This window comes from Cyrtonyx montezumae, unplaced genomic scaffold, assembly GCF_038088225.1.
Source record: "Cyrtonyx montezumae isolate F1298 unplaced genomic scaffold, pur_monq_1.0 scaffold_2, whole genome shotgun sequence".
NCBI lineage: Eukaryota > Metazoa > Chordata > Aves > Galliformes > Odontophoridae > Cyrtonyx > Cyrtonyx montezumae.
Window position 1 is genome coordinate 46,475,374 of NW_027071936.1, and position 25,737 is coordinate 46,501,110.

General features: G+C 43.1%; 1 protein-coding gene across 1 annotated transcript in view; it reads left to right on the forward strand.

The window, feature by feature from the left end:
• Positions 1-570: 570 nt before the first annotated feature.
• BEND4 (BEN domain containing 4) overlaps positions 571-25,737 on the forward strand; it is a 28,014-nt gene continuing 2,847 nt past the window's right edge. The window contains exons 1-4 of the mRNA XM_065737094.1: positions 571-907; positions 7,738-8,304; positions 19,936-20,027; positions 23,483-23,723. Of these exons, the coding sequence (XP_065593166.1) occupies positions 577-907; positions 7,738-8,304; positions 19,936-20,027; positions 23,483-23,723 (1,231 nt within the window). The 5' untranslated portion in view covers positions 571-576. The remainder of the gene's footprint in view (positions 908-7,737; positions 8,305-19,935; positions 20,028-23,482; positions 23,724-25,737) is intronic.

Here is a 25,737-nt window from a genome sequence, read left to right on the forward strand (position 1 = left end):
AATCTGCCAGATTCCTGGAAATCTGACGTGCAACGAATTACGGCGGACCCGCTTTTGATTTCGCCATGAAGCGCTTTTGCATCACGAGAAAGAAAATGTCCTCTGTGCCCTAATCAACTCTGACAGGTCCCCGCACTCCCAACACTTTTATCCCCGCAGCGAGTGCCCAGACCGGGGGCGACAAAGTTTGGCGGCGGCTCCGCGGGGCCGCGCCGCGCCGTGCCGTGCCGCGCCGCGCCGCGCCGTGCCGTGCCGTGCCGTGCCGTGGCGGGAGGGGGCTCCGCGCCGCCGCTCGGCTCCCGCCGCCGCTCACCTGCCCCCGCCAGCGGCGAGCGGGGCGGCGGCGGCCCCGCCAGAGCCCGCCTCCCCGCCCCGTTGCCATTAGCAGAGATTACCCCAAACACTCGGCGGTCGCCGCCCGTCTCCCTCCAGGCATTGGCGCGGCCGCCTGTCAATCAGGCCGGCTCCCCGCCGCGCCGGGGCTCCGCCGTGCCACAGAGACGAGAGCCGCGGCGGCGGCAGCGGCCACAGCCCCGGAGCGGGGCCGCGCCGGGCCGGGGGAGGAGGAAGCGGAGGATGGAGGAGGAGATGCAGCCGGCGGAGGAGGGGCCCAGCACCCCCAAAATCTACAAGCAGCGGGGTCCCTACAGCGTCCTCAAGACCTTCCCCGGCAAGCGGGCGGCTCTGGCCAAGCGCTACGAGCGAGCCGGCATGGTGGAGGTGCCCCGCGGGCGCGCGGCGGGGCAGCCCTTCCCTCCCGCCGCCGAGCCGCTGCCCTACGCGCACGGCCCGTTCCCCGCCCGCCCCGCCGCCGCCCACGGCCACCCCCGCCCGCCGCCGCCGGCCCCCAGCTCCTCGGGCCGCTACGGCCCCTGCCCCGCGGGCGGCGGCGCGGAGCTGAGCGCAGGTACCGCAACTCCGCGCCTCCCCGCGCAACTTCGCGGGGCACTTCGCGGCGGGGCGGGGGCGCGGGGCCCCGCGGCGTGGGCCGCCCTCCGCGTCCCGGAGCTCCCGGGAAAGTTACGGGGAAGACGGGGAAGAGCGGGTCGGCGCAGCCGGGGGTGGGGGCGGCGGCCGCGGGGCGACGGCTGCGGAGAGGGGGCGGCGCGGCTCGGCGCTTCACGTCGGGGCTCTCTCGGAGCCGCTCCGGCTCGGCTGGGCCGGCGTCCCCCGGAGCCCAGAGCCCCGGAGCGGAGGAAGCTCTGGGCTGCGGGCGGTCGAGGGGGCGGCTGGGGACGGGGTGGGGGATGTAACGGGGGGGAAGAGATGGGCTGCTTTCCCGATCCGCTTTCGCGGAGCGCCGTGTGGAACGGAGATTGAAAATACCTAATGTGTTTTTTGTTGTTGTTGTTGTTTTTTCTTGCGAGGTGTAAGATAGCGAGATGCCGAATGCGTATCTTTCTTCTGGCGATGGCTCGGAGTTAAAAACCACGTAGATCTTGATATGCAACCTAAATTTGGCATCAGGAAATGGGAAATTGCATCTTTAAGCAGAGTACAATCAAAAATGAATTACAATAAATCCTATATAATTGCATAGGTCATTCTCTTTAATGAGATTTTATTAACCTGACTGTCAAGCTTTTGAGTCAGGCAGATATTTTATCTTCTTCAACTGATAAAAGTGTCAGCTATAAACCACCATATAAATATTCATAAATCTACACATCTGTGGCAGCCTATCAGCATCATTCTTTTGGACATTAAAAGCATTCTAATTACTTTCTGTCTAGCAGAGCTGAAATGCTGCCTGTTATAGTATGTGCTTGGCAGGCATGATTGCTTTTGTTTGCCATCACAAATAACAGCATCCTATTTTATATACTGATGGTCCAGAATACATTCAGGGTTTGACTGAACAGGATGAATATTATGAAGCACCATCTGGTTTTGATAACATCGGGTATATTAACTCATCTGTTAATTTTTGACACATCATTGATTTATTTATTTAGAAAAATTGGATCCTGTTTTGCTATGTTGCTGTTTGCCTTTGTAACGAATGTGATGACATTTCTTTACCAAACAGGGAGATGTGCTGGTTAATAGAATATATGGCTGTGTGTGGAGGCCCGTGTTCATTCTGAAGCTGTCGTGTATGGGATGGATTTATCACCTCTTGTTACAAATAATTCACGCACTTTACCAAAAAAGTTTAATAGATGAGTGTGAAAATTCGATGCTTAGACACGTGGTCCTGTAATCTGTGGCAAAAGGTCACGTTGGCTTTCTTCGTGAAACTTCTGGTTATTTAGATGCCCAGATGCTCATATTTCAGTGTATTTGTGGCCCTCAATCAAAACACTGCTGATAAATGTGATGCCTGCATTTCTTCACAGAAGCAGATCACGCCACGAAGACATTCAGCTGCCTGGTAGATAACAGATGAGGCCATAGTTGCAGCAGGGCTCTCTGGGCTTTGGTGAACGGAAGTTTGGACTTCCTCCTTCCTTTGTGGCTGTGCAAACCAGGAGTCAGAGTGAGCTCTGGAGTTTGATGCTGATCTGCATCCATGCAGAAGAGGATAGCTGAGGAGTGACTGCCTGTGCTCTGAAGGTCTTTGCAGACCTCATCACCTGCACATCGGGGTCACTTTGGGTTCCCAAGCAGGTCCCAGCACATCTTTCTCACAGCTGAGCAGACAAAAAAGGAGAAAGCAAGCCTCAAGCTTGCTAATGTGTACGGTGGGAAATTCCATATGGATTGTTGGCACAGGCTGTGAGCTGTTGTTCTGCAGAGGGCAGGCAGTGCCCACCCTGGCTTACAGCATTTTCCCCCTTAGCTTATCTGCAGTGTTTAGCAGGTTACTGGAATGAATTGGGAGAGGGCTGCAATTCTACAGAGACACCCTTTTCAGGGCCTCCCCTCTTTCTTTTGGCACTTCGGATGTGTAGGTAACAGCATGTAAACTGACTGGTGAAGTCCTGTCCCTGGGATGTCTTACTCTGGTCTAGCAGCTTAAACGCTTGATGCAGTCGGTGCTTAATCTTTAGGCGTGATGTTTCTGGTGCTCAGAGATTCAGAGCACCATGTCTGATTCAGAGTGGGCACCTAAAATGCAGCCAAAGGGGAAGAGTAAGGGTGCTTCTATGTTTTCAAGCATTTCCCAGTGTTCAGAGCTCCTGCCAGGAGTAGACAGTGTCTTCTTTGGTCTGCCTAAGAGGTTGCCCTGGCCCAGGCACCAAAACAACAGCAGGGAGAGGGCTGTGGGAAAGACGAAGAATGGGAGTTCTCCACCTTTCTTCCTCATAAGGGAAGGTCCAGCTTGGGATCCCACCTTTCAGGGAAGGTTCCAGGTTGAGAAATGTCATCTTACTGTGATAAATGGGGAGCTGCACTGCAAACACAACCCTCCCGTTTTATCTAGTGAGCAGTGCTTGCTGTGACTGCTGCAGTGTAAGCCACATGAGTACATTCCAAATGTGGGCAGATGCCTTTTTTCTCCTTTGGAGCATCATTTCTTTATGGAATATTTGGAATATTTTCCTGAGGTGAAAGCTCTGCTTTTGGTTTTGGTATCATTTGCATTAAACAGTATGATGGGCTCCAAAAGAAACTCGTTTTCCAAAGGGAAGCACGATGTAGACCTTGCTGTTGTAGAGGCAAGTAGTTCAGTGCTAAGGACCTGGCATGTTAACAAGACTAATTTAGCAATTTCTATCATGTTCAGACTATATATATATATATAAACACAATTTTTTTTATCTATACATATTTAATTATATATAATATATAAACATATATATTTAATTGATAATGTGAAGAGCATCATTTTGGCCTTAACCAAGAGTTGGAAATACTTATGTAGAGTAGATCAATTTTGAAACAACCAAACACTTCATCTGCTGGAGTGTCTCAGTGAACTTTATGCAAAATACCCACAAAAGCATCCCTTAGTAAGGTTGGCATGTGCTCTTGGTTTTGACTCAGGCATTTGTGGCAATGTTCTTATCTAAACATGTAATGAAAAAAATTGTATACAAGGACAAAGCCGTCTGGGGGTACAGGCCCCGGGACCTGAAGTAGTAGAATACAGTTATTCAACAAATCGAGAGAGAAAAATATTGAACACTGTCATGTGAAGAGTGGGATTACTGGAACTGGAACTTCAGATCTTGTTGAAGCTCAAATACAAATGGGTACATTCCCCACGGGAGAGAATGTACAACATTCAGACCCCCTCAGTAGCTCAATGAAGACTTATTTTTATATCATTCACCCGAGGTCACAAAGGAAACCACAGAGAAGCCAACACCTGAAGGCAGACCTAGTTGAGACCCAGCACAGTGCCCTGTTAATAAGGCTGTGTGGTCTAAGTATTGAAAAGATCCTCAGGTGTAGAAAAACCTGAAGTTGTACCCAACAACATTTTAAGAGAGCTTTTCTAATGTATTGTCGTAGATCATCAGGTTGACTTTCAGGCATTTGCTTTCCCTAAACCCCTGTTTTCAGTCTGGCAGCTGCATAGACAATAATAATAATAATAATAAAGTAGATCAGTATCAATGAGAAAAAGAAGAGGAAGTGAAGAACTATATCTGGGAATCAGTCCCCCATTTGCCATGTGATATTGTTATGATCTGGTTGCTTGCATTCTCAAAATAAATAGTCCATTTAGAACTGCTTACACTTCTGGCAAGTTAATCATCTCCTGTTAGCACTTTATGGGCCTAATGTGGCAAGACCACCTCCAGGCAGAAGTGGAGTTGAAGTCGATAGAAGTTCTGTAAGACTGAAGACTGCAGGATCTGACACATTAGAATTACATGGTTGGTGAGCATCGTAATAAGGAAAGAGGAGTGTCACAATACGGTTTCAGTAAGTAGTTTATGCTATTTCAGTCCGATGCAGTCATTTCAGCAGAATCCTTCTTTCCTAGAAAATACATATATTACATTAAATCAGTTAAGAATCATGGATCTGTGATTATTCAGTAGCATTCACATAAAACCCATTTTTTGTCATTTATTAGTGATCAGACATTGCACGCTGCTTGCATTTCTAATTACAGTCACCCTGTAAAGACTGGAATACCAAGCTAAATAGGCAGCATTTATTATTATTTTTTTTTTCCATCACAAGGAGTAACTGTAGTTGCCATTCTCACTTAGGATTATTAGGACTGTGGGTATGTGTGGTGTTAGTGGGGTACTTTGCAGTGGTATATGCTTCAGCATGGAGCCAGGGATGTGTGCTGAGGGCATCCCTCGCTGTCGCTGCCCAGTGGTACTGGCAGAAAGCATTTGCAGATCCTTGTGCTCACGTTTTGTAATAGCCTTGCCTTGTCACGGCTTTCATTTTTACATCCTCGGGTATGGGTTAAAGCTAAGAAAAAAGACTGTAATTGCTGTTATTGTGTCTTTGTAGTAGATCTGATACTGAACTGAAGATTAAATCAATGCTGTCATTTCTGTATAAAATTTCAGCTACGTTTTAAGCCATTATCACAGTGAATGCATTAACGCATTCATTTTTACAACAAAACTAATCACTAATTTTATCTTTACTGATGGTAGTATTTATTAAAGTGTTCTTCAGAACTGGTATTTGAAATGTCAGGTTATTCCTGGCCACGCTTTAGCAGAAGCCATAATACTAGAATAGCATCTCCTATGCTAATCTAATCCCTTTTCAGTTGTTTCATTCATTTTTCGTCACCTTGCAAGAAAGATATGCAAAAAACCTCAGTAACTGTTTTGTCAACAGGGACCATAATGATTAAAATACAAACAGTAAATATGACTTCAGGTCTGGAATCGGATTATAGGATTAAAATGAATGAAAAACTGCTCTGTAGTAGGATTGCAATGTTCTAATCAATATCCTTTCATATTTTTAAAGGGAAAATATTTGAAGTAAAGACATAAGGTAAAGAAAGCACAAGTGGTATTTTAGTTTCTCGATTTCCTTTCTAGTCCATAGGTACCAGTTAGAAAACTGCAGTGTCACCAAGACTTTTTTCTTTCAGAAGTGATAATGGGTATAGAGGCTACCGAGCACCCAGGTGTTTTCTGATGACTGAAATGTGTTGGAGGGATCCTGCTTGGTCAGAGCTCAAAGTGAGGGTGCAGTGTGATTCAATGGCACAGATTGTGGGGCTGCTTGGATCTGTCCAGAGCCCACAGTACTTCGCGTGCTGATGTGTTCTCATTCCCAGCCATCTCAGTGCACTGCACTGCATGTTCTCTTCCGTCTTCCTCATCTCTCTCTTCTTACCTTTGAGTCCTCAGGAGATGACACCCTTGGGCTGTGTGCCAGGGAGGTCCTCTCCACGTGTACTTAAGACTCGCAGCATTTGTATGCTGCCTCAGTTCTTTCCTCCTTATTGACAGCTGAAGGATGGTAAAAATCCAAACTAGTGTCATTTCAGATATTCTGCGGGACAGCTGTACTAACCTCAGGATGATGTAATTTTCCACCAGCAAGCAAAACTCCCGAGTCATGGAGAAGTACTTTGAAAAGTACCATCTCTTAAAGGACCAAATTTCCAAAGTTTCTGGTCTTTACATGTTATTAGTGTGATGAGACTGTACTTTTCATCTCTAGTGACAAGGTTACGTTAAATGAAGGTTTGGGTTGCTTAGCTCCTTGCATCTGTAGCAAGTTGCCTTTTCAAAAGTGAATGCATTTGTCACTTACTAAAAGTCAAGCCTGTCTGAGAAGAGCTCTCCAAATTTGGCAGCGCTTAAATCTACCACTTTTTATTTCTTGCAAAATGTTAGTTACGTCTTCCAGACACCTAGAGGAACTCTGCTATAAGATAAATAATTTCTTTAAAAGATATTGTTCAGGAACGTAGCAGGTCATACCATAAATCAGAGCCAAACATGTTGGCCATTTGCATGTAGTCCAGGCACTGTCCAGCAGCTTGGCTCTGGAGATGTAGATCCTGCAGAAGCAAGCCATCTTGTAGTGGTGTTGTATTTGGCTCCTATCACTAGAGGCAGGTCCAGGCAGCTGTGGCATGGCACACTTCCTTGCTTCTAGAAGCTGCACAGCCCCATGTGTCTGCTGTGAGATAGTAACATGGCCACGACTTTGTGGGCTACCACAACAGAAAGCATTGCTCCTGTGACCAGAGCAGCTTTCTCTGATGCCTTTCCTTGGTTTAAGAGGTTTTTGTGTGTGTCGCTCCTGAATCATTTCTGGACCTCTTTGGAAGCTAAAGCAAAAGGAGACGTAAAAGTCCATGTCATTGGAGTGGGTCACGTGAAGTTGCCTAGGTCTGATGTCAGGTAAGTGCAGAGTGAAAGAGAGAAAATCTGAAGCTTGGAAGCCTTGTTGGAGAGGACCAGGTCATAGGAGGAAGGTGTGGCACAAAGTTCTACAGATGTGTACTGGTGATGCTCATCAATGACTTGAAATCTGCTTCAAAAGAAATACTTCCCTGAACTTTTAATTGTGCAAATTGAATGGAATTCATTTTGTTTTGGTTTTTTTTCCCCTATTTACCTTTGTTAATCTCTCTGAAAGGACGTGGTGCTAAGCGGTGACTATCATCTCAGTGCATTTCTGATTAACAGCAAGGGCACGAGGGCACTCTCAAAATAGAAGCAAAGTCAGGATTGTTTTAAATCACAGTGTTGCAGGAGTATTAAAGCAGAAGCCATAATTTTCAATATGCTCAGAAATAAAATGCATGCTACTGTACATGGTTGCATACATTCGTCTAGCTACTGCTGCCTGGCATAACTTTTTGTGTTAGGTTTCTGTGATCCATCTTTTCTTTTGTTTCAGAGAGTCGAATGATTCTGGATGCCTTTGCCCAACAATGCAGCCGGGTTCTAAGTCTTTTAAATTGTGGAGGAAAACTGCTGGACAACAATCACTCTCAGTCCATGATTTCATGTATAAAGCAGGAAAACCCAAATTATAGTGAAAGACAAGAGCAATGTCAGCTTGGGAAAATGGTACATAGTCAGACGTCAGACATTTTAGACATAGAGATGCAGTATATGCAAAAGAAACAACAAACCTCAGCCTTTCTGAGAGTTTTTACTGATTCCCTTCAGAACTATTTGCTTTCTGGGAGCTTCCCTTCTCAGAACACCTCGTCAGTAAATGATTTTAGCCATTTGGCAGATGTGGATCCACTTTCAACCTCTCCAGTACACACTTTAGGTGGATGGACATCTCCAGCAACTTCTGAATCTCACGGTCACCCATCATCTTCTACACTTCCGGAGGAGGAAGAGGAGGAGGAAGAAGAAGGTTACTGCCCTCGATGTCAAGAGCTTGAACAGGAGGTGATTTCATTGCAACAAGAAAATGAGGAGCTTCGTAGAAAACTGGAGAGCATTCCAGGTAAACAATCCCCTGCTACATAATATTTTCACTCAGTGATAGAAGTAGTTGAGGTGATACTTTGTTTTACACTCTAGCTGTTTTTTTTTTTTGTTTTTGTTTTGAAGTTTGCAGTTGTAGTTATTGAATGCTGGCATTTCTCTCTATCCTGAATTCCTATAGCTGTGCCCACTGAAAAATGATCTGCTGTTGCTTATCCATGTGAATTGTGAATTCTAGACTGATGAGCAGTGTTCAGGATGGGATATACTTGTAATTCCAAATTCTAAGCATCAGGTGGTTTATCACAGTTAATTCAGACATGCTTTTATACCTAATTGCCTGTGTTGTTCTCTAAGTAGTGTTGCAGCTTATACATCTAATTCTCTTTGGGGGCTCCTGTTTTGATTACTTAAAGAAATTATTCAAAGTTTTCTCCTTACCTTTAACAAAATGGGTTCAGCTTTAGTCTTGAACTCTATGTCCTAAGCTGCTCTTAGTTCTGAGAGGCTTAGATGTATCTCCTCCCATTCACCTTTCAATAAAACCCAGAGAACCAAAGGCTTAGCAACTTCTCCATTGCAACTCTGGAAAAAAGAAAGTAGACAGAATAACCTTATGCAATAGAAAACCTCTCTGGGAAAACCTTTTCATGCCCCTTTGACCATAGGACTTCTCACTGTTAAGGTGCATTGAGATATTGTAACAGTGGGATCAAATGAGAACAAAGTATCTTAAACCCACATCCTCCAAACTTGAAGCAGAAGGAAAATTGCAACTCAAGTAGTGCTTAAGTCAGAAGTTAGCAAAGAAAATAAGTGTACAACACACTTTTTTTCCAGCACATTTCTAAATGCTAGGGTGGGACAGCTTTACTCACTAAACTTTGCAGTGCTAGGAGTAGATGCATGCAGAGTTTGTTAAACAAATCTTTAAGTGGCAGCAAGGTGCAGATAATTCAGCATGGTCTGCAAGAGAGAGAATATCCAAAGCTGCTAACTGTGCAGAAAGAAAGAAGGCAGCAGCCAACTGTGTCCTGAATACTTACTTAGTTTTGAAATCTCAGCAATAAGCAATCAGGAAAGGAGCTTTTGTTTTCATCGTTCTCCCCAGCTACCAGAGATATATTATTAATTATTTGCATTGTGTTTTCCTTTATGCATGGGTCCCTTGGTGGTACCAGCAAATCCCATAACCAGCACTGTTCAGAGTGGAGAAAACTCAACATTCCCCATTCCCTTGCCAAAATCTGGAGTCATCATAACTTACATGCTTTTGCTGGATTTAGTGGTGGTTTGTGCTTCACATGGAAACACCGTATGATGGAGCCATGTGAACTTTAGCTCCTGTTGAATTCTAGTTTTAGAAACATAAGATCAAAAATGATTGTTAGAATCTATAACTTGACCTGCAGCTTTCAGTCAGTGACCTATATTGAACCCACTTTCTTTTTCACTTTTACTAAAGCATAAGATACATTTAATGGAAGTAACATCCCAGAAGGTCTCCAGTGCTGATCTGTAGACTTTACAGGTGCCTCTGTCTCTTTTCTCGATGATTAGCTCCAGCAGTTATTCACATGGGTGAAAATGTGTGCCTCGTTCCTTACCTGGCTATCTGAAATCAGCTTCTGTCCAGATGAAGGTGCTTAGAAATGGAAAGCTGGCTTAATTTCCATCTTTAGATAAACTAAGCAAACAGAGCTGTTTAAAGCTACCAGAATTTATTGGATCCTTCTTTGTAGCTCTTTGATCTCCTCTGCTCATTTCTTAAAAGTTTGAGCACAGGAAATATGTACAATATGCTCATATCTGCCTGACTGGGGGAGGAGTAATCTCTTTGTTCCCCTGAAACAGCTCCCAAAAGGCAGCTCTTCCTTCTGTGCCCATTTCTTCCTACACATGCCCACTTTGTATTTGGCTGTATTAATTTACAAAGTGATCCAGGTTGCTTTGGATACCCTACTTTTCCCACTGTTTTCTTGTTCACCAGTTTTTGCATTATCCACAGTATTTTTGATTGTTTTTAAATTAACTTCCTGATCCTGGTTAGAACTGATGAATGTTACTGAGGCTACTACCAGTCCCTGTAGAACCTTGCTAGAAACACATTTATTGAGGATGATTCCCCCAATGACAAATGCTTCAGACGTCAGCAGCAGTTTCGTAATGAATGCGTGTTACAGTCTACTGATGTATGTTGCTGCTTTTGTAGTCTGGTATCACATGGTAGTTAAATGCCCTTCAGGAGTCTAGGTTTATTATATCTGTTCAACCAAACTTTTTCAGTCAAACCTCAGTAAAGAATGGCAGCCAGGTTAGTCTGATGGGATCCACTTTCCACAAGACCATTTTGACTGGCATTCATTTTATTCATACTCCTTAGTTCTTGGTCAATCAAATCCCGTTGCATTTTCCCGTGCCAGGATTAATGCCAGGCCAAGCAGCCAGTGCTCATTTGGGTCATCACAGTTAGCCTTCATCTCACTTAAAAAGTGAGGAAAGTTATGAGGCACAGTCCTTTCTCAACCCCTAGAAGTACTGAAACATCTTGTTAGTAGTGTGTCAGAGGAAGCTGAAAAAAATAAAAATGTGCAAGGATGAATGACTTCATCAGCCAGCATAATACTGTTGCTGTCTGGGTGACATATAAAGTATAGGCTTGAAGTGTAGCTCTTGATGTTCCCTCCAACACTAGGTCCCTAATGACTTTGCTCCATTATAGGCCAAAGTCTGGGCTCCCTGGCAATCCTACAGCTGCCAGTGGGTGACTCTAAGCAAATCAAGATTGCGTTTGATTATTTCTGCCTCGTCATGCTGCCAGAGCAGCTGACAGAAATTGCCCTGTAACTTGAAATGCCCAGCTCCATATGTAAGCATATGAGACAGTGCCCAGAGCTGATTAAGGCGCTTCTGGCTCTTTTCTGAGGCACACAGGTTCTCCTGAAAGCACAGTGTCTTGGTGGTGTTGGTCCCACCGGCCACCTTGGAGCACAAGCCTTCTTCCCTGCTTCTTTGTGCATCTCACACTGGTGTCCAACAGGCCAAGGAAGGCTGTGAGTGCAGAGAAAATCCTATGTAAAGGCAACTGACGTAGCATGGAGGCAACAGTACTATGCCACCAAGCTGCTGAAGAAGTGCTGGTTTCATGTTGGCCCCTCTCAGGGGCTCCTTATGCTGTGCCTGGGGGATGATGAGGGCTTCACAGTGCTTGCAGCATGGGAGCAAGGGCTCGTGCTAGCAGCAGTATAAGCAAGATAAAAGCACCAGCCCGTCCTTTCTGTTCTATAACTGTGAATGAATCACTTCATCTCTTTCTTGAAATACTTAGCTTTTCTTTTTTTGCATTCCATATGCAAAGGGCCTTTCAAAATCCCTGAGTTTGTGTGCTAATTAATGCCTGCCCTGCATGTCTGACTGGAGATCTATGAATGCCATTTGCATAGTGTGCAGAAAGACAGACAGGAAGAGTGTCTCTTCAGGAAATCTAGAGGCAATCACTTCTGTTTTTTAACAGATATTATAGAAAACAGTATCTTGGACACAGAAAATAAGGTCTGTCTCTTTCCAACACTCTTCCCTGTAGTCCTGTTGCTGTAGGTGCCCTTCAGTACTCTCTCCCATAGACTAACATCATCCATTTGGCAGATCACCACTGGAGAAAAATGATTACATGGATGAAATATTGCTTACATTTTATTTGTGTGTTTGTTTTTTCCTAGGAAAGACTCATTTTATTTGACTGAAACAATACCTAAATTTGTATGAAATTTTAATTGTTTCAGCTGTGTGAATATATGAAGAAAAACTTGTATTTCACTGCTATTGTTGAGGAGCAGTGTGATGTCTTGCATTTTGTGCAGTTTTCTCTGGGTTGGGTTTTTTTTTTTTTTTTTTTTTTTTGGTTATTGGTTTATTTGTTTTCTAAGGCAGAAGCTCTAACTGAGTGTTGTCAGTGTTCAGTTCAAAAAGGAGTTTTTGCTCAGTGTGTTTTCTCATTTTGGAAAACAATTTTAGAAGGATTAGGTAATTCCTGGAGGAAGTTTGGCCAACTTGCTGTTAGCTCTTTAAGCTTCTGAGACCATAAAGAGCAGAGCAAATCCATCTGTACGAGGGAGAAAATGTGGCCTAATCTCCTTTCTCTGTATTAAAATTATCAGGGCTGCGATCCATTCTCAAAAGTAAAATTAAAGATATATTTGTGAAACTGCATGTAAGACCTGGATCTAGCCCATATGATAGGTAAGATTATTATACAGTTGTCCTTCACTCGTCAGTATTTTTTTCCACACAGTTTTCAGCCTAAAAGTGAGGAGACAGGTAGTTCTGTGAGTTTGAAGCAAAGGCATGGAGTCATGTATGAGGGTTTGCCTCCTGGTGCTCTTGTGTTGCTGCATGATTTCAGGCAAATCAGTCTGAAAGGTAGCAGAAAGGCACAAGGATGTAAGACAGAGTGATCTGTGATAACTACAGTAATTGCTCTTACCTCATTGGCCCAGCAGAAGAAGAACAGGGGTGAACAGAACACTCAGATGTAGAGGCAATGACATAAAAGATGCTGGTGCTAGCTGAAAGTAGCCAAAGCAAAGCAGGATTTGCAGGTAAAGTTAATATCAGAGTAATTGAAAAAGTCAGACAAGTTTTCCAGAACATTTTGTGTGCCCAGGGCTTGACTCTTTTTCCTAAGTCAGATGATTTAATGAAAGACTGTTTCCCTAGAAATCCTGCCTCTTTTATACTTTCAGAGCATCACATTTCCAAAGAGCCTACTACAGCAACAGCAGAGATAAAGCAGCCATCAAGGGTTATGATGAACACTCTTTCATGTCTCTTTTTTGTTGTGCCTTTTCCTTGATGTTCGTGCTTAACCAGTTCCGTGGTTTCCCTTGATGTTTGGGATGTTTTGGTGTGATCTCTGGCCTGTTCAGCTTCAAAGTGTGAGGTTCCCTTAGCCTACAACCCTCAACTGCAGCTGCCACCAGCATTAGTGGGACTCTTCTGCAACAGGGCCTGCTTGAATCTGCCTGCAGCGTGGCTCTGCTTTCAGCTTCAGGGTGCAGTTAGCTCACCCAACCAGCCTGAGCTTAAAAACACCCAAGTGTGGAACACCAGGACTTTATTTGTTAGGTTTGCTTTTGTGAAAACCCATGGAAATTTTTACAGGCAGGCTTTCTTGCAGATTTGCTGAGATTTGGTTGACTTGTCATAGACTTTTTCCTTATAACCAACTGAAATCTACCCTCTTTAAGCTTTAAATCATTTTTTCTTGTTCCATCACTGCAGACCATGCTAAGGAGTCCGTCCCCTTCTTTCCTGTAGCTGCCCTTTAGATACTGAAAGGCCTCTATCAGTTCACCTCGGAGCCTTCTCTTCTCCAGGCTGAACAGCCCCAGTTCTCTCAGCCTGTCGTCACAGAGGATGTGTTCCAACTCTTGGATCATTTCTGTGGCTCTCCTCTGGATGCACTCCAGCAGATCTGTGTCTCTCCTGTACTGAGTATGCCACATCTGGACACAGTACTTGAGGTGAGGCCTCATCAGCACAGAGTAGAGGGGCAGGATCACCTCCCTTGTCCTGCTGGACAGGTTCTTTTGATGCAGCCCGGGATACAGTTGGGTTTCTGGGCTGTGAGGGCATACTGCTGGCTCATGTCCAGCTTGCAAATCACCTGTACCCCCAAGTCCTTTTCAGCAGGGCTGTGCTCAGTCCTTTCATCCCCCAGCTTGTCTGAGTCCAGCTGTCTGGACTTGCGTTTGCGTTTTTATGAAGTTCAAGCCTTCTCATTTGTGTGACACGCCCTGCAGTTCCTGCTTCCTGGGAGCTCCTTGGTTTCACTGTTACCCATTAGCAGTGTAAATGCATATGGTGTTTGATAGGAGAGGTCCCTGTCCTGCAGTTTTTGCAGCTGTGGCTGAGGCTTGAAGGAGAATAAGGCAACTTCTGTTAGGTCAGTGGTGAGGGAAGGAGCACTGGCAGAAATAAAAGCCATGGGAGGTTGGGATGCAGCACATTCTTCTTTCTGGAAGAAATGTTTTTGCAAAAGAAAACTAGGAGAAATAAGATGCCCATTCAGATTTACAGAAGTATCATAGTTTTCCACTCCACCTGGAAAGCACAAGTGAGAGAGATTTTAGAAGTAAGAAGATATTTGCTGTCTCTGTTTCCTTCCTCCCCTGCTTTTGGCAGTGGTGATGGGCCACTTCAGCCAATCCTTAATGCCCTTGTGCGTGTAATGTTCATTCTTCAGCTCTCAGCTTTCTGCTGTCTGCTCTCACTAAAGAAGTCAGCTGCTTTTATTTTGCCATCCAATTACAAAAATCCATATTTACTAGAATTTGAGCACTGAAATCTGGAACTTGTTCCTGATTCCCATCTCTCATTGCCTCTCACTCTTCTTCAAATTCAGCACACCCTAACTTCTCTTTGCAGGCTGTCCACACAGTTTTCAGCTTGCTACTGAAATAAATGAATGTATGGGCTAAAATGATAGAAGCTATGTTATGCTGTATACTTGTCCAAATCTCAGACAAGGAAGGGTCTCAGTTAATGTTATAAGAAATTCACCTTTTCAGTGGGTCCTGTATCATATGTCACATCTTTTTGACAGTCAAACATCAATTTTGAATTGCCCTGAAATGAACTTCAAGTGATGAATGGCTCAAGGTCAAGCAAAGGAGGACACATTGCAATGATGTGCAAGTCTTAATGAGCAACTGTCAGTCTGAGTGGGATGGATGTGCATGTGCATGCTTCCCAGTTTTGGGGTGCTGAAATCCATGCTCTGCTCTATGAGGCACAGGAAGAGATGCTAGCTAGTATCAGCTTCAGACCACCACATATCATTAAGGAACAGAATAACCAGATTTCTTGCCACCTGCTTACTTGGGAGGTCAGAGCCCTCACCTGAATTGTGTTGGCCATGTTTTGGAGGGGCTAAATGAGAGCTCTTGTTTTAACAGGTATGAGTACAAATGAGTCAATGTTTATAACAAGAAGAAAAAGTGCCAGGAGTATCTGTACTATTGGTTTGGTGTGCACTCTGTGAAAAGCTGGCTTCACAAAATCAAACAGCTGAGGGTAAAAAAGAAAGCGGGTGATAATAGGGAAATATTAAAAGCATTTTATTGAAGGCCCTTGAAGACTATCTAGGAGGTGGAGATTCATGCTGGTTACAGAAACAGTAACCTTAGAGGGACAGCAAAAGGATGTTTAGAAAGGTAACAAATGGAATAAAGGAGAAGTTGGTAGTAGTGAATAAAAGCTGGGGATGAGAAACAGTAGAAAATTAATAATTAAAAAAAGCATCTGGAGCCTTCTGTGAAGGAGCTATACTTTCTCTGGCAAATGAGGAAGGTTAGTGTGTGGTTTAGCAAAGTGAATACTGAGAAACAATCTGGCCACTGACTATATGTAAATAACAGGGAACAAGCACTTGTCATCCAGAAGTCTTAGAAAACACAGCAGAAGAAAGTTTCAGACCTGAAGTAAGGTGTGCATTTTTAATGGAGAAATAGTAGGTACCAAAAAATCACCAGCCCAGAGTAGACCCTGCCTGGCTAGGATATCTTGAATGTTTCGGCTTTTTACCAGCTCGTGCTGTCTGCAGGGAGGGTGGGGCCTGGGAAACTTTTAGTCAGTATACTTGGTGTCCAACTATTTATTAGAAGATAGGATATTCAGCAGTGAAAGCTGTGTCAAGCTATGCCAAAGGAACACTTGTTACAGCATTTGGAAACAAAGTTTACTGCATGGAATAACAATGAGGTCTGTAACTTTGATCAATTAACAATGAAGCTCTGCCACCTCTGAGCATGTCCTGCTTGGTCTCGTGCTCCACATCTCAGCGTGGCCAGCTTTCCCGGCATACTAAATTCTCCTTGCTGTCGAGCCTGCTCAGAGCTCTCACTCCTTGTCACTCCCTGCAGGCCAGGTTGCTGTGCCACTGTCTTCCCTAAGTCATACAGAAGGTAGGGGCCATGGGAACCTCTTCCTAATGGGCAGGAAAATTTCTGCCTCCCCTCAGGCTTTCTACTAAATCAGATCAAGCATTATTTCTACATTAGCGTCTTTCTCTTTGGTTACAGTAAGCACAGGTCCCTTCTAGTAATGTTACCTGATATTTGCAGAAGTGTGCAGAGAATTGTCCCTCCCGGTGACGATCCTGTTAACTCCTTAGAGACCCCATCGAAGCAAATACAAAATGAATAAGAGAGCAGGTTTATATGATTATGTTATAGGTGTGAAGAGAACGATACGCACCAATCGTTGCCAACAGTGAGGAATTTATTGAGCAAGCAATAAAGGAGCGAAGCAGCGCTGGGTGGCCGGGAGTCTTCGCTCCACTAGAGGAGGGGGCCTCCCATCCCCTCTTTTTATTGTCTCTTATCTCTGCATTCATGTCTTATCTGTCTCTTTCTGGACTGCGCCGGCTGTTATTTGGGGGTTGTCCTCTGCCTCCTGGTGTTCGAGATGATGAAGGCCGTAGTCTTCCTCAGCTCTGATCATGCGCACTTAAGAGGAGATTTTCACTTATTTTTCTTTTGCAGCTTCTTAGAAGGTCACTGTTATCTGTTGTTCATTGTCCAGGTGTTAGAACTAAGCGCTGTGGCTTCAATTTGCACAAAGTTTGCAGACAAAATATTTATATATCTATTTTGAGACTTCTGCAAACTACATAGTTCTCAGGAAAAAACACTGAAAATCACTGACACATCTGTCTCGAGTCGGTTTGATTAACAAGCACAGAACTTGTTTTTACCACAATTATTCATACTCATTGGGAACCACAGGCTCTTCTGAAGTTATGTTTAGTACAAAGTTTGGAGGAAACGCTTCTTATTTCTCAGCACTTGTAAAGCTCAGAGAAGGGCATGGAACCAAACCTGAACCTTTGTGTCTGTGGCCTTACCCTGTCCTCTTTGAGGCTTCCTTTTGGGTTTAGTGAAATGGAAACTCGAGAAGCCAGGCCTCGCAAGCAGCATGTGATGTTTGGAAGGCAGGAGTTACCTGTGCCAACAGAAATCTGTGTGATGCATGAGGAGTTTGCAGGTCAAAAGTGCTCAGAGTCCTTCAGTTACCAGAACAATACAAAAATCATACAGTTTTGTGTTTGAATCTTTATTGCTTTTGTGATGGTAGAACTGTTTTTATACTTAAGGCAGCTTTTAGCACCTCTGTATTTTTCACTAGCAGTGTGAAAGCATTTTGTCAGAAATATACAGTTAGAGCTGTACTTGTTCCAGGGACATGACAAGCTGAGTATGGTAGTCTTCTCACTTGTGCCCCATTCATTGGAAGAATGTGAAGAATGCTTCACAAGGCCTGGAGAACACTGAAGCTCTGGGGAAGAACTGATGCTTTGGCTGCTGTAATGTGATCAGTGGCATTGCTAAGCAAAAGGGGGCACATTCAGGGCAGTGACTTCCAAGGATAGGAACAGGATTCTTCACTCGTGCTTCAGGGTTCTCAGCTATCCTCCAGGTCTGAGCATCTCTTCTTTCCAGCAATGTGGTCATCCATCATCTCCCTTTTCACTCTTCCTGTCACCTCACAGAAGATCTCAGGTATCTGAGTGGGAGGTTTTGCTGACCCTATCACACAGGTTCTGAAGTTCTCAGAGCAAGTCTTCTTGATCCTTGTGCTTCTTCCCAAGTCACCTATTTAAATACAGTAACCTGTGTGTGGGTATCTGCAGTTCAGACTTAATTTTGGACACATCAGACAGCAAACACGTGCAAAAGGGATGTGTTTTGAATAGGGCACAATTTCCATTTGACTACTAGAGCCTCATGCTAATCAGTCAAACCATTAAAAGCTTTTTCCTCTTCACCAGGCTATGATGTCCTCAGTCAGCATTTAATTTTCTGCAGGGATTTGGACACCACTGTTTTGTTGAGCTCTTCAGGCAAGCAGCAGTCACCTAGCACAGGACCGCAGGGACTTGGTTGTGCTGAACAAAATGTAAGAAAAGGATCTTCAAATACAGTCTCATCCTCTAGCCCATCCACAGGGACAAAAAGATATATATATCTTCTTTCTCCATAACCTTTCCTGTATATAAAAATGGGGAAGAAAAGCCAAATCTTTTCTTTCTACACCCTCTGAAGAATATCCAATGTACCACCTGTGGTTAGCACGTTTTTCTCCTTTGTTCCAGCCAAGAACTTATTGTACTGATTTTTTTTGATTGCTGCTATTGGCTGAAACACAGCTGTTGCTGCAAGGTTACCAAACAGGTTGGTGAGACTATTAAGCTTGACTGCCATTCTGACTTCTGTAGAATTGAAACATTTTCTAAAGCCATCTGATGACTTACTTTAAAAGGCTCTTTTTTATTCCTACAAAAAAGCACCCATACTCTCCTCCTCATGCACTTAACTCTAGTAATAAGCAGTGAGGTCACCAGACATATTAAACAGTTCAAGTCACTGGAAGTGCTAACTTTTGCCCAGCGCATAAGCTCACAACTTCATGGCAAAGTACTTACATGTTATATCAAATGATACAGGAGAGTGGCTTGTCTTTACAGATGCATCACCCTGAGGTGCCTAGGAAGGGGCTTGTTACTACCCACAGGGAGTGCCCATGGAAGAGTGCAGAACACTGGGGGAAGGCCACCATAAATCTCACCTTCATACCATGTCGGTGATTTGAGTGCTTGTTTTCTGTTTGCCAGCTTGAGACAGAGCCCCAGATGCCAGGTGTAAAGGCTGAAAACTAAGAAAAAAATAAGGAGGAACACTGAGATTTCTTTTTCTGGATTTTTAGGTGAAGCTAAGAAAATCTGAGAATACTTTGCTGAAATAAGCCACACAAAATGTGAGACTGATACTTTTGATGCTGATTGATGTTTTTCATGAAAGAGTCAGTTTTAGTGTTGGATTAATATCTGTTTAAGTCTCCTACTGTGTTTCGGGCTCAGGAGAAAAGCACTGTATCTCAAAAATACTCCAGAGTTAATCAGGGATGTGGCAGCATCTGCTTAAGAGAGACCTGTAATTGAATCATCCCTAATTAACCTATCCACCTCAGCAGAAGGGAATAGGATGTTGGTTCAACTACTGAAATGGATGAGAGCGATAGGGATGGGAAAGGGGAATGAAGAGGGAAAGACAAATAAAGCAATTTGCCTAACACCTAGTTTTATAAAAAAAAAATTGGAAGGAGGAAGGGAACAAAAAGTAAAGTATATGAATCATTAGATCTGTTCGGTATAGTTAATCATGCTGTGGTTTCAGAAACATGAGAGCATATGTGTGTGTTAATCGGTGCATGGTTTAGGTCCAAGGAATGTTTTCTTGTTAGTACAGTTTGGGCTGTTTACTGTATTTACAGATGCTTTTCCTGTCATTACTGCTGACCTAATTTGTATTTGTAATAACTGTCATTTCAAACTAGAGGAAGCCTAGTTTACAAAGTAGCAGGTAGAAAATAAAATAAATGACCGAGATGTCCACATAGGAAATAATAACACAGCATCAGCTATGTATTTATTGAATGAAATGACAGCACAGATCAAAATGAGGAATATTTCCTATTTGAAATAAATCTCACAGAAGTACACAAATGCTGAAGAACACTGCTTGATTTAATATTGTTTTCCTATTTTGTGCTAGCTGGCTAATATACAATAATTGCCATTTGTTTCATGCAGTACCCTGCCAGACTGTTTTGGATTACTTGAAGACTGTACTTCAGCATCACAACCAACTTATGGTACCGCAGCCAACAGACCATCCAACTGAGGTAGCGTACAGTGAAGACAAGCCACTTACTTTTCTTTGAAAATTCACTGAAAATCTGTAGGAAAATAAATCAGAAGTTGCTGGAAGAGTACATGTAATAGTAAAATATGTAAAACTCTTTTCTTAAACCATCATTCTCGGTACAGTAATCCCAGCAATGTAAGAACTTCATCACTGGTGCATCTGCATCCGCCCCACTGAGGTAGTTTTTCTCTCCCCTTCCCTTGGGACCATTATTGATGAGTCAGAGGGACTTCAGGCTGGGGTTGGCCTGGTGAAAGCTGTAGCTGGAGCCTGATGAAGCCCCCTTCCTCCTCCCAGCCTAGCGGGTGCTACTGGGTGACCAAAGAGGGGGGGCTAAGGCACTGCCAGCCAGGAGAGAGAGAGAGAGAGATGGGGGAGGTGGAGAGCTAATGGCCAACAAGTGCTTTGTAAAGAAAAAAAAATGGGGCTGCCTCCAGCTTCCCACAAAGCCTTCTGTTGTATATTGTGGCCCTGAGCTGCTTTAAGCTGAACTGCAAATTATTACTTCCTTCATTTTGCCACCAGACCCGCTGTGTGACTTCAGGAATTCTTTGAAGCACCCTTTCTTTACAGACAGGATCCTAAACAAAATGTTACACATCAGGTATTCTGTACTTAATGCAGAGTTTGGGGATTTTTGTAATGCTGTGCCTTTTGAAAACGCTTCAGAGAAAAAGCAGGGAATTGATGTCCTCCCCTTCTCTACAGGGTAGATGTGTATAGACGTGGGTATCAGCTCTGGTGTAATTTGTTGATTTTGTTCCAGTATGTTTCTGTCCAGACGTGTAAAAAGTGGCTATATTTCAGGATCTTGCTGTGCATGTTTACATACATATAGTCCATACATGTCACTACCCATCATTCAAACAAAGTCACAGGAGGGAAGATGGAGGTCTAGTGTGACCTCCTATTTGCTCCTCATACAAATTATATGTCATGCAAGTCTCACAGATTCCAACTGAGCACAGTTTTGCTGCAGATGCTTTACAGCAGTTCAGCCTTTGCATCAGAATGCTTCTCTCCTCAGTTGTACCCTGTGCGAATTGCTATACGTATATATTTATATTTAAATATCATTGGATGTTATCACTCCAATATATTCCAGTGTTTCATTTTCCTTTTTTAACGCTCTTCTGTATAACTCAATTTTTTTCAGCACTGTAAAAATGAGGCTGTTCTGTAGTGCCCACATGGAATCACTTGTCACGATGTGACAGCATTTTTTATTCAATTAAACACTTAGATGCTAATCTTTTATTCATAAGTTTAATCATGTACAAATACAAGCATGAACGCATTTGTACTTTAGTTCATCCTTCAGGATCTGCTTATTTCATTTCTGGAAGGTTTTCTGTGTTTTTTAGTTTAATGACTGCTGGACACATCAAGCTGCATCATATATTTACCACGAATATTTTGCCCAGAAGTGCCTTACTTTCAGAGCAAGTAATGAAAGTGTGTCTGTAGCAGGAACACAGTAATTGTTCAGCAGAATATCATAACAGTGTATCATGCCTTTGGTGAAGAACAAGGAAAAATATCCCAAATTTCAGTGGGAATAAGAGAGAAGTATAATAAAATTTGGGCTGAGGAAATTACACAAAATTTATTACCTTCTCCACCGTTAATAGTAATGGGAGCTCTCATGAAATTTAGATGTAAGGCCTTTCTGCACTAGATTTAAAAACCCACATTTCCATTAGAGGGATGCATTTAAACAGAAAGGTGGCTTTTACAATAACTTGCTGCTTAGCAAAGCTACCCATGACCATCCATCCCTAACACACACGAGTGAGCCTGGAGCTTTACACTGTGCAAGGACTGGCATTGTGCTGCTCCTGCCTCGTGTGCCCAAAAGCGAGGAGTCCGACAGCGCCTGGAGTCAGCTGCACCAGTGTCAGTAAGAGAGATTCTTGCCTCACTGTATTTTATTTTAGTAGGAAAAAAGGAAGTTTTGGGAATCTGTAGTATATAGAGAAGGAATGCTGAGCAAACCACTGGAAAAATACTTGCCAGCATTGGGGGTCAGATGGTCCTGTGCATTACATCTGTGAGGGAACAGGCCAAGGAAATATTAGCGTCAGCTCCGACTGTGTTGGGATGTTTGGCCATCAGACCAACACGACCTGTCTCCTTTATATTTTGGCTTCCATTGCTGAGTTTTGGATTTGCCCGTGGCTGCTTTTGCAGTGGTTTGCACTAATCCAGTTAGGTCTGCAGCAAGGCAATGCTCCTAGCCTTGTTCCACACACTGGGAGGTGACAAGGTCTCGAGTTGTACCGACAGACTCCCCAGTGACCCCTCTTCACAGCCTTGTGCTTATTTATCAAACTATCAAAAAAATTAAAAGCACATCTCAAGGAAAAGCTTCAAAGATGCTCCCGAGCTGCCCCCAGTGTGCTTTTATAACTGTATGAAAAGAGACAAGAGCAGTCCTTTAAAGAGTTTTCGGATATCAAAGATGTGAAAGCAAGGAGGACAACTTTGCAGCAGCTGACCGCAAGTCAGTAGGTGCACAAAGATGTAGAAAACACTTTATTAAAGTGTTCTTATTACAGGCGTCGCTATAGAAGCACCGAGGAGGGTGTGGTGTTGGGTCATTTGCATGCTTTATTTCCTTTATTTAGTATATTAACAGTACCATTGTATATTAATTGACTAATCCCAAACCATAGTGTTTTATGGGAAGCGAGAATGAATGTAATGCAGTTTAAGGTACAGTTGACTCAAGAGGTTTTATAATGGGTGTGGATTACAGGAATCCCCATAATTAGTCCCTCAGCATTCATTTAATGCTGGAATACTAAAACACACAAATTACAAAGGTTAAAAGCAAAATTTCTTTTCAGCTGACACAGTGGCATTCCTGTAAAGCTGTAATTTGAGTTAATATGGCATTCATTAATAGTAATGAAGCTTTTAGTTTTCATAGTTGCTTTATTTATTTCCTTTATGTTTTTTCACAGTAACGTAACTGCTGTCAGGTTTTAGGTGTGCAATGCAGAAGTGATAAGTTTATTATAAAAATAGACCAAAAGAGCCACTTCTGAAGAAAACTGTCAGCTGCTGTGAAGTGATCCATTTGATCATCCTCTTCAAAGACCCTTTCTATGCATTTTAACAGATTAAGAAGAAAGGTTATATTTAAATAGTATATCCAGTCGCTGGTTCTCAGCACTTTTTAACCTACTTGCTGAAGTGCAAATTATCAGTAGCCATCTCTTAAATGTATTTCTTTCACCTTGCCAAGTTGCAGTTAGAAGAAATGGAAATGCAATTGGAAAGGTACTCAGTGAGAGCAATGATGTGTTCACCTCGGTGTGTGTTTCGCTGTCAGTATCCCAGCTATTTTAGAAGCATGTGTTCTTATTGCAGCTGACGCTATTTGCCTTGTAAACTAAACTAAGCAATGGAAATATTTCATTTTTTCAGGGGAGCAAGCAGTTGCTGAACAACTACCCTGTCTACATCACTAGTAAACAGTGGGATGAGGCTGTAAATTCGTCAAAGAAAGATGGACGGCGGCTCCTTCGATATCTCATCAGATTTGTTTTCACAACCGATGAGCTTAAGTACTCATGCGGCCTTGGGAAAAGGAAAAGGTCAGTGCAGTCAGGAGAGACAGGTCCTGAAAGACGTCCTCTGGATCCAGTAAAAGTAACATGTCTCAGAGGTACTGCATCCTTTCGCTCAGTGTCCACCATATGTGATCTCATTTCACCGCATTGGCTCTGGCTCAGTAGAAGCGTTTGGCTGACAGTTGCACATCTAGAAGGGGTTTCAGAGACAAGTGACAAGCAGCCAGAAACCCTCCCCTCCCTTTTTTTTTCTTTTTTTTTTTTTGTTAAATACATACATATGTGTATGTATGTATTATATTTGTGTATATAGATACTTGAATGGGAAAAAAGCCAAGCTGCTCACTTAAGGGAGGAGACGGATCAATGAGTGCATGACACCAGTGTATATGAAACAGCAAAGGAACATCAGACTGTCCTGATTGCACTCTTTTATAGTAAAATAACAGAGCATTCTTTGATGCTGATACACAATTAAGTTAACCAGAGGAATATTTTCAGCCAAATGTGTTCAGCAAATGGGGCTCAAAGCCACCAGTGAGTGGCTTGATCTAAAAAGATTCAGAGTAGGTTTGGACTTTCTATGGGGCCAAGAACATCTGCAGGTTAGTTAGATAAATACAGGTGTGCACAGATGAATAGTCTAGGATTTAACTTATTAGAAAAACTGATGTAACATTTACTGTAATAGTTAGGGAACCCCCATGCTTGGCCTCAAAAAGAGAGGGAGTTTTGCAAGCATTTCACGACAGCAAACAGTGATGATGTTGGACAATACAGAAAAAGGACCTAGATTTAGAAGAATTTTCTGTTGTGGCATTTCATACTTGGGTTTCCTGAAATTTTAAGATCTGTTACCATGTTTTATAATGAAATCTACAAAGCAGGACCTCTTAGTGTCCTGTTTAAAAAATATATATTTGTTGTAGTATCAGTGTCTGCATTTCTTAAATGCATCTGCTTATCATTTATGTAATTAACTTTACTTATAGTGTCCTCTGAGCACATACCTTACATTTAGATTGAGCTGACTTCAGGAATGTTTTACAAATCAATGCAGTGTAAACTGATAAATTTTCAGCAGCAATATTTCTTAGTCACGTAACTGCAACCCCAAGTTGTTTTATGCATAAGATGGATCCTCTTTTGTGCTGGAAGAATTCAGCAAGGTCAAGCAAATCATAAGTTTAGTTGTAGAGCATTGATGTAACCGGGTGGTGAACTCAGTTTTTATATACAGACAAGTAGGCAAAGATGTTCTTGAACCATGAAGGAACCTGTTAACCTGTTATACAAAACTCTGTCAGTCCTTATGCTCTGTGAGTGCTCAATATAGGGGCAAGGTCATTACACAGCATGCCACAGTGCAGTCTGGAGCCGGATTCAGGGTCTCAGAAGTTCTGGAAACTGAAGGGCTGAATACTGTTTGCTAAATGGATTTACATTTCATCTAATGATTTGTGCACAGAGAGAGCGCTAATGCCCTTTTCTTCCTCTTTCTCACCCGCTTCCTCCCACTAGGACTAACTGTAATTCCACCACCTGTAAATGAATTTACATGTATGGCTAATTGCCTCTTTGGGGCACTAAGAAGTCTGAATGTGGGGGCATTCTTTGGAAGAAAGAGAAAGGCCAATTTCCTTCGTTTTCAGGAGCTTAAACAGGAAGTCTAAATGTTCCATGTAGTTAAGAAAGCCAAATAGACAGTTGTCCCTTTGGACTTACTTGTATGGGTGGGAACATTATGACATTCCACAGTGCCAGGAGTTAGCTATTAGCTCCTACCCATTTGCAAGCTCGGGTAACATATGTCTGACTAATTCCCACCATATCACAGCACAACCAGCAGAGCAAACTGCTACTCTCTCCACTCAAAGTAGATTAAACATCTGTAAACATTTTCAGTTATTCCTACAACAGCCCATTGTCTGGAACCAGACTGGACCCAGACTGTCCAGCAGCCTCACATGCCTAAGTTTTCAGACTAACCCTTTACATAGTGACCATTTCTTTGAGAAAAGAAATATGTTTGTGAAGCCTCCTTTGAACATAACTAGGAATTACTGTTGTCTGAGTGGGTTTTCAGGGAAATGAACTTAAATCCTAGAT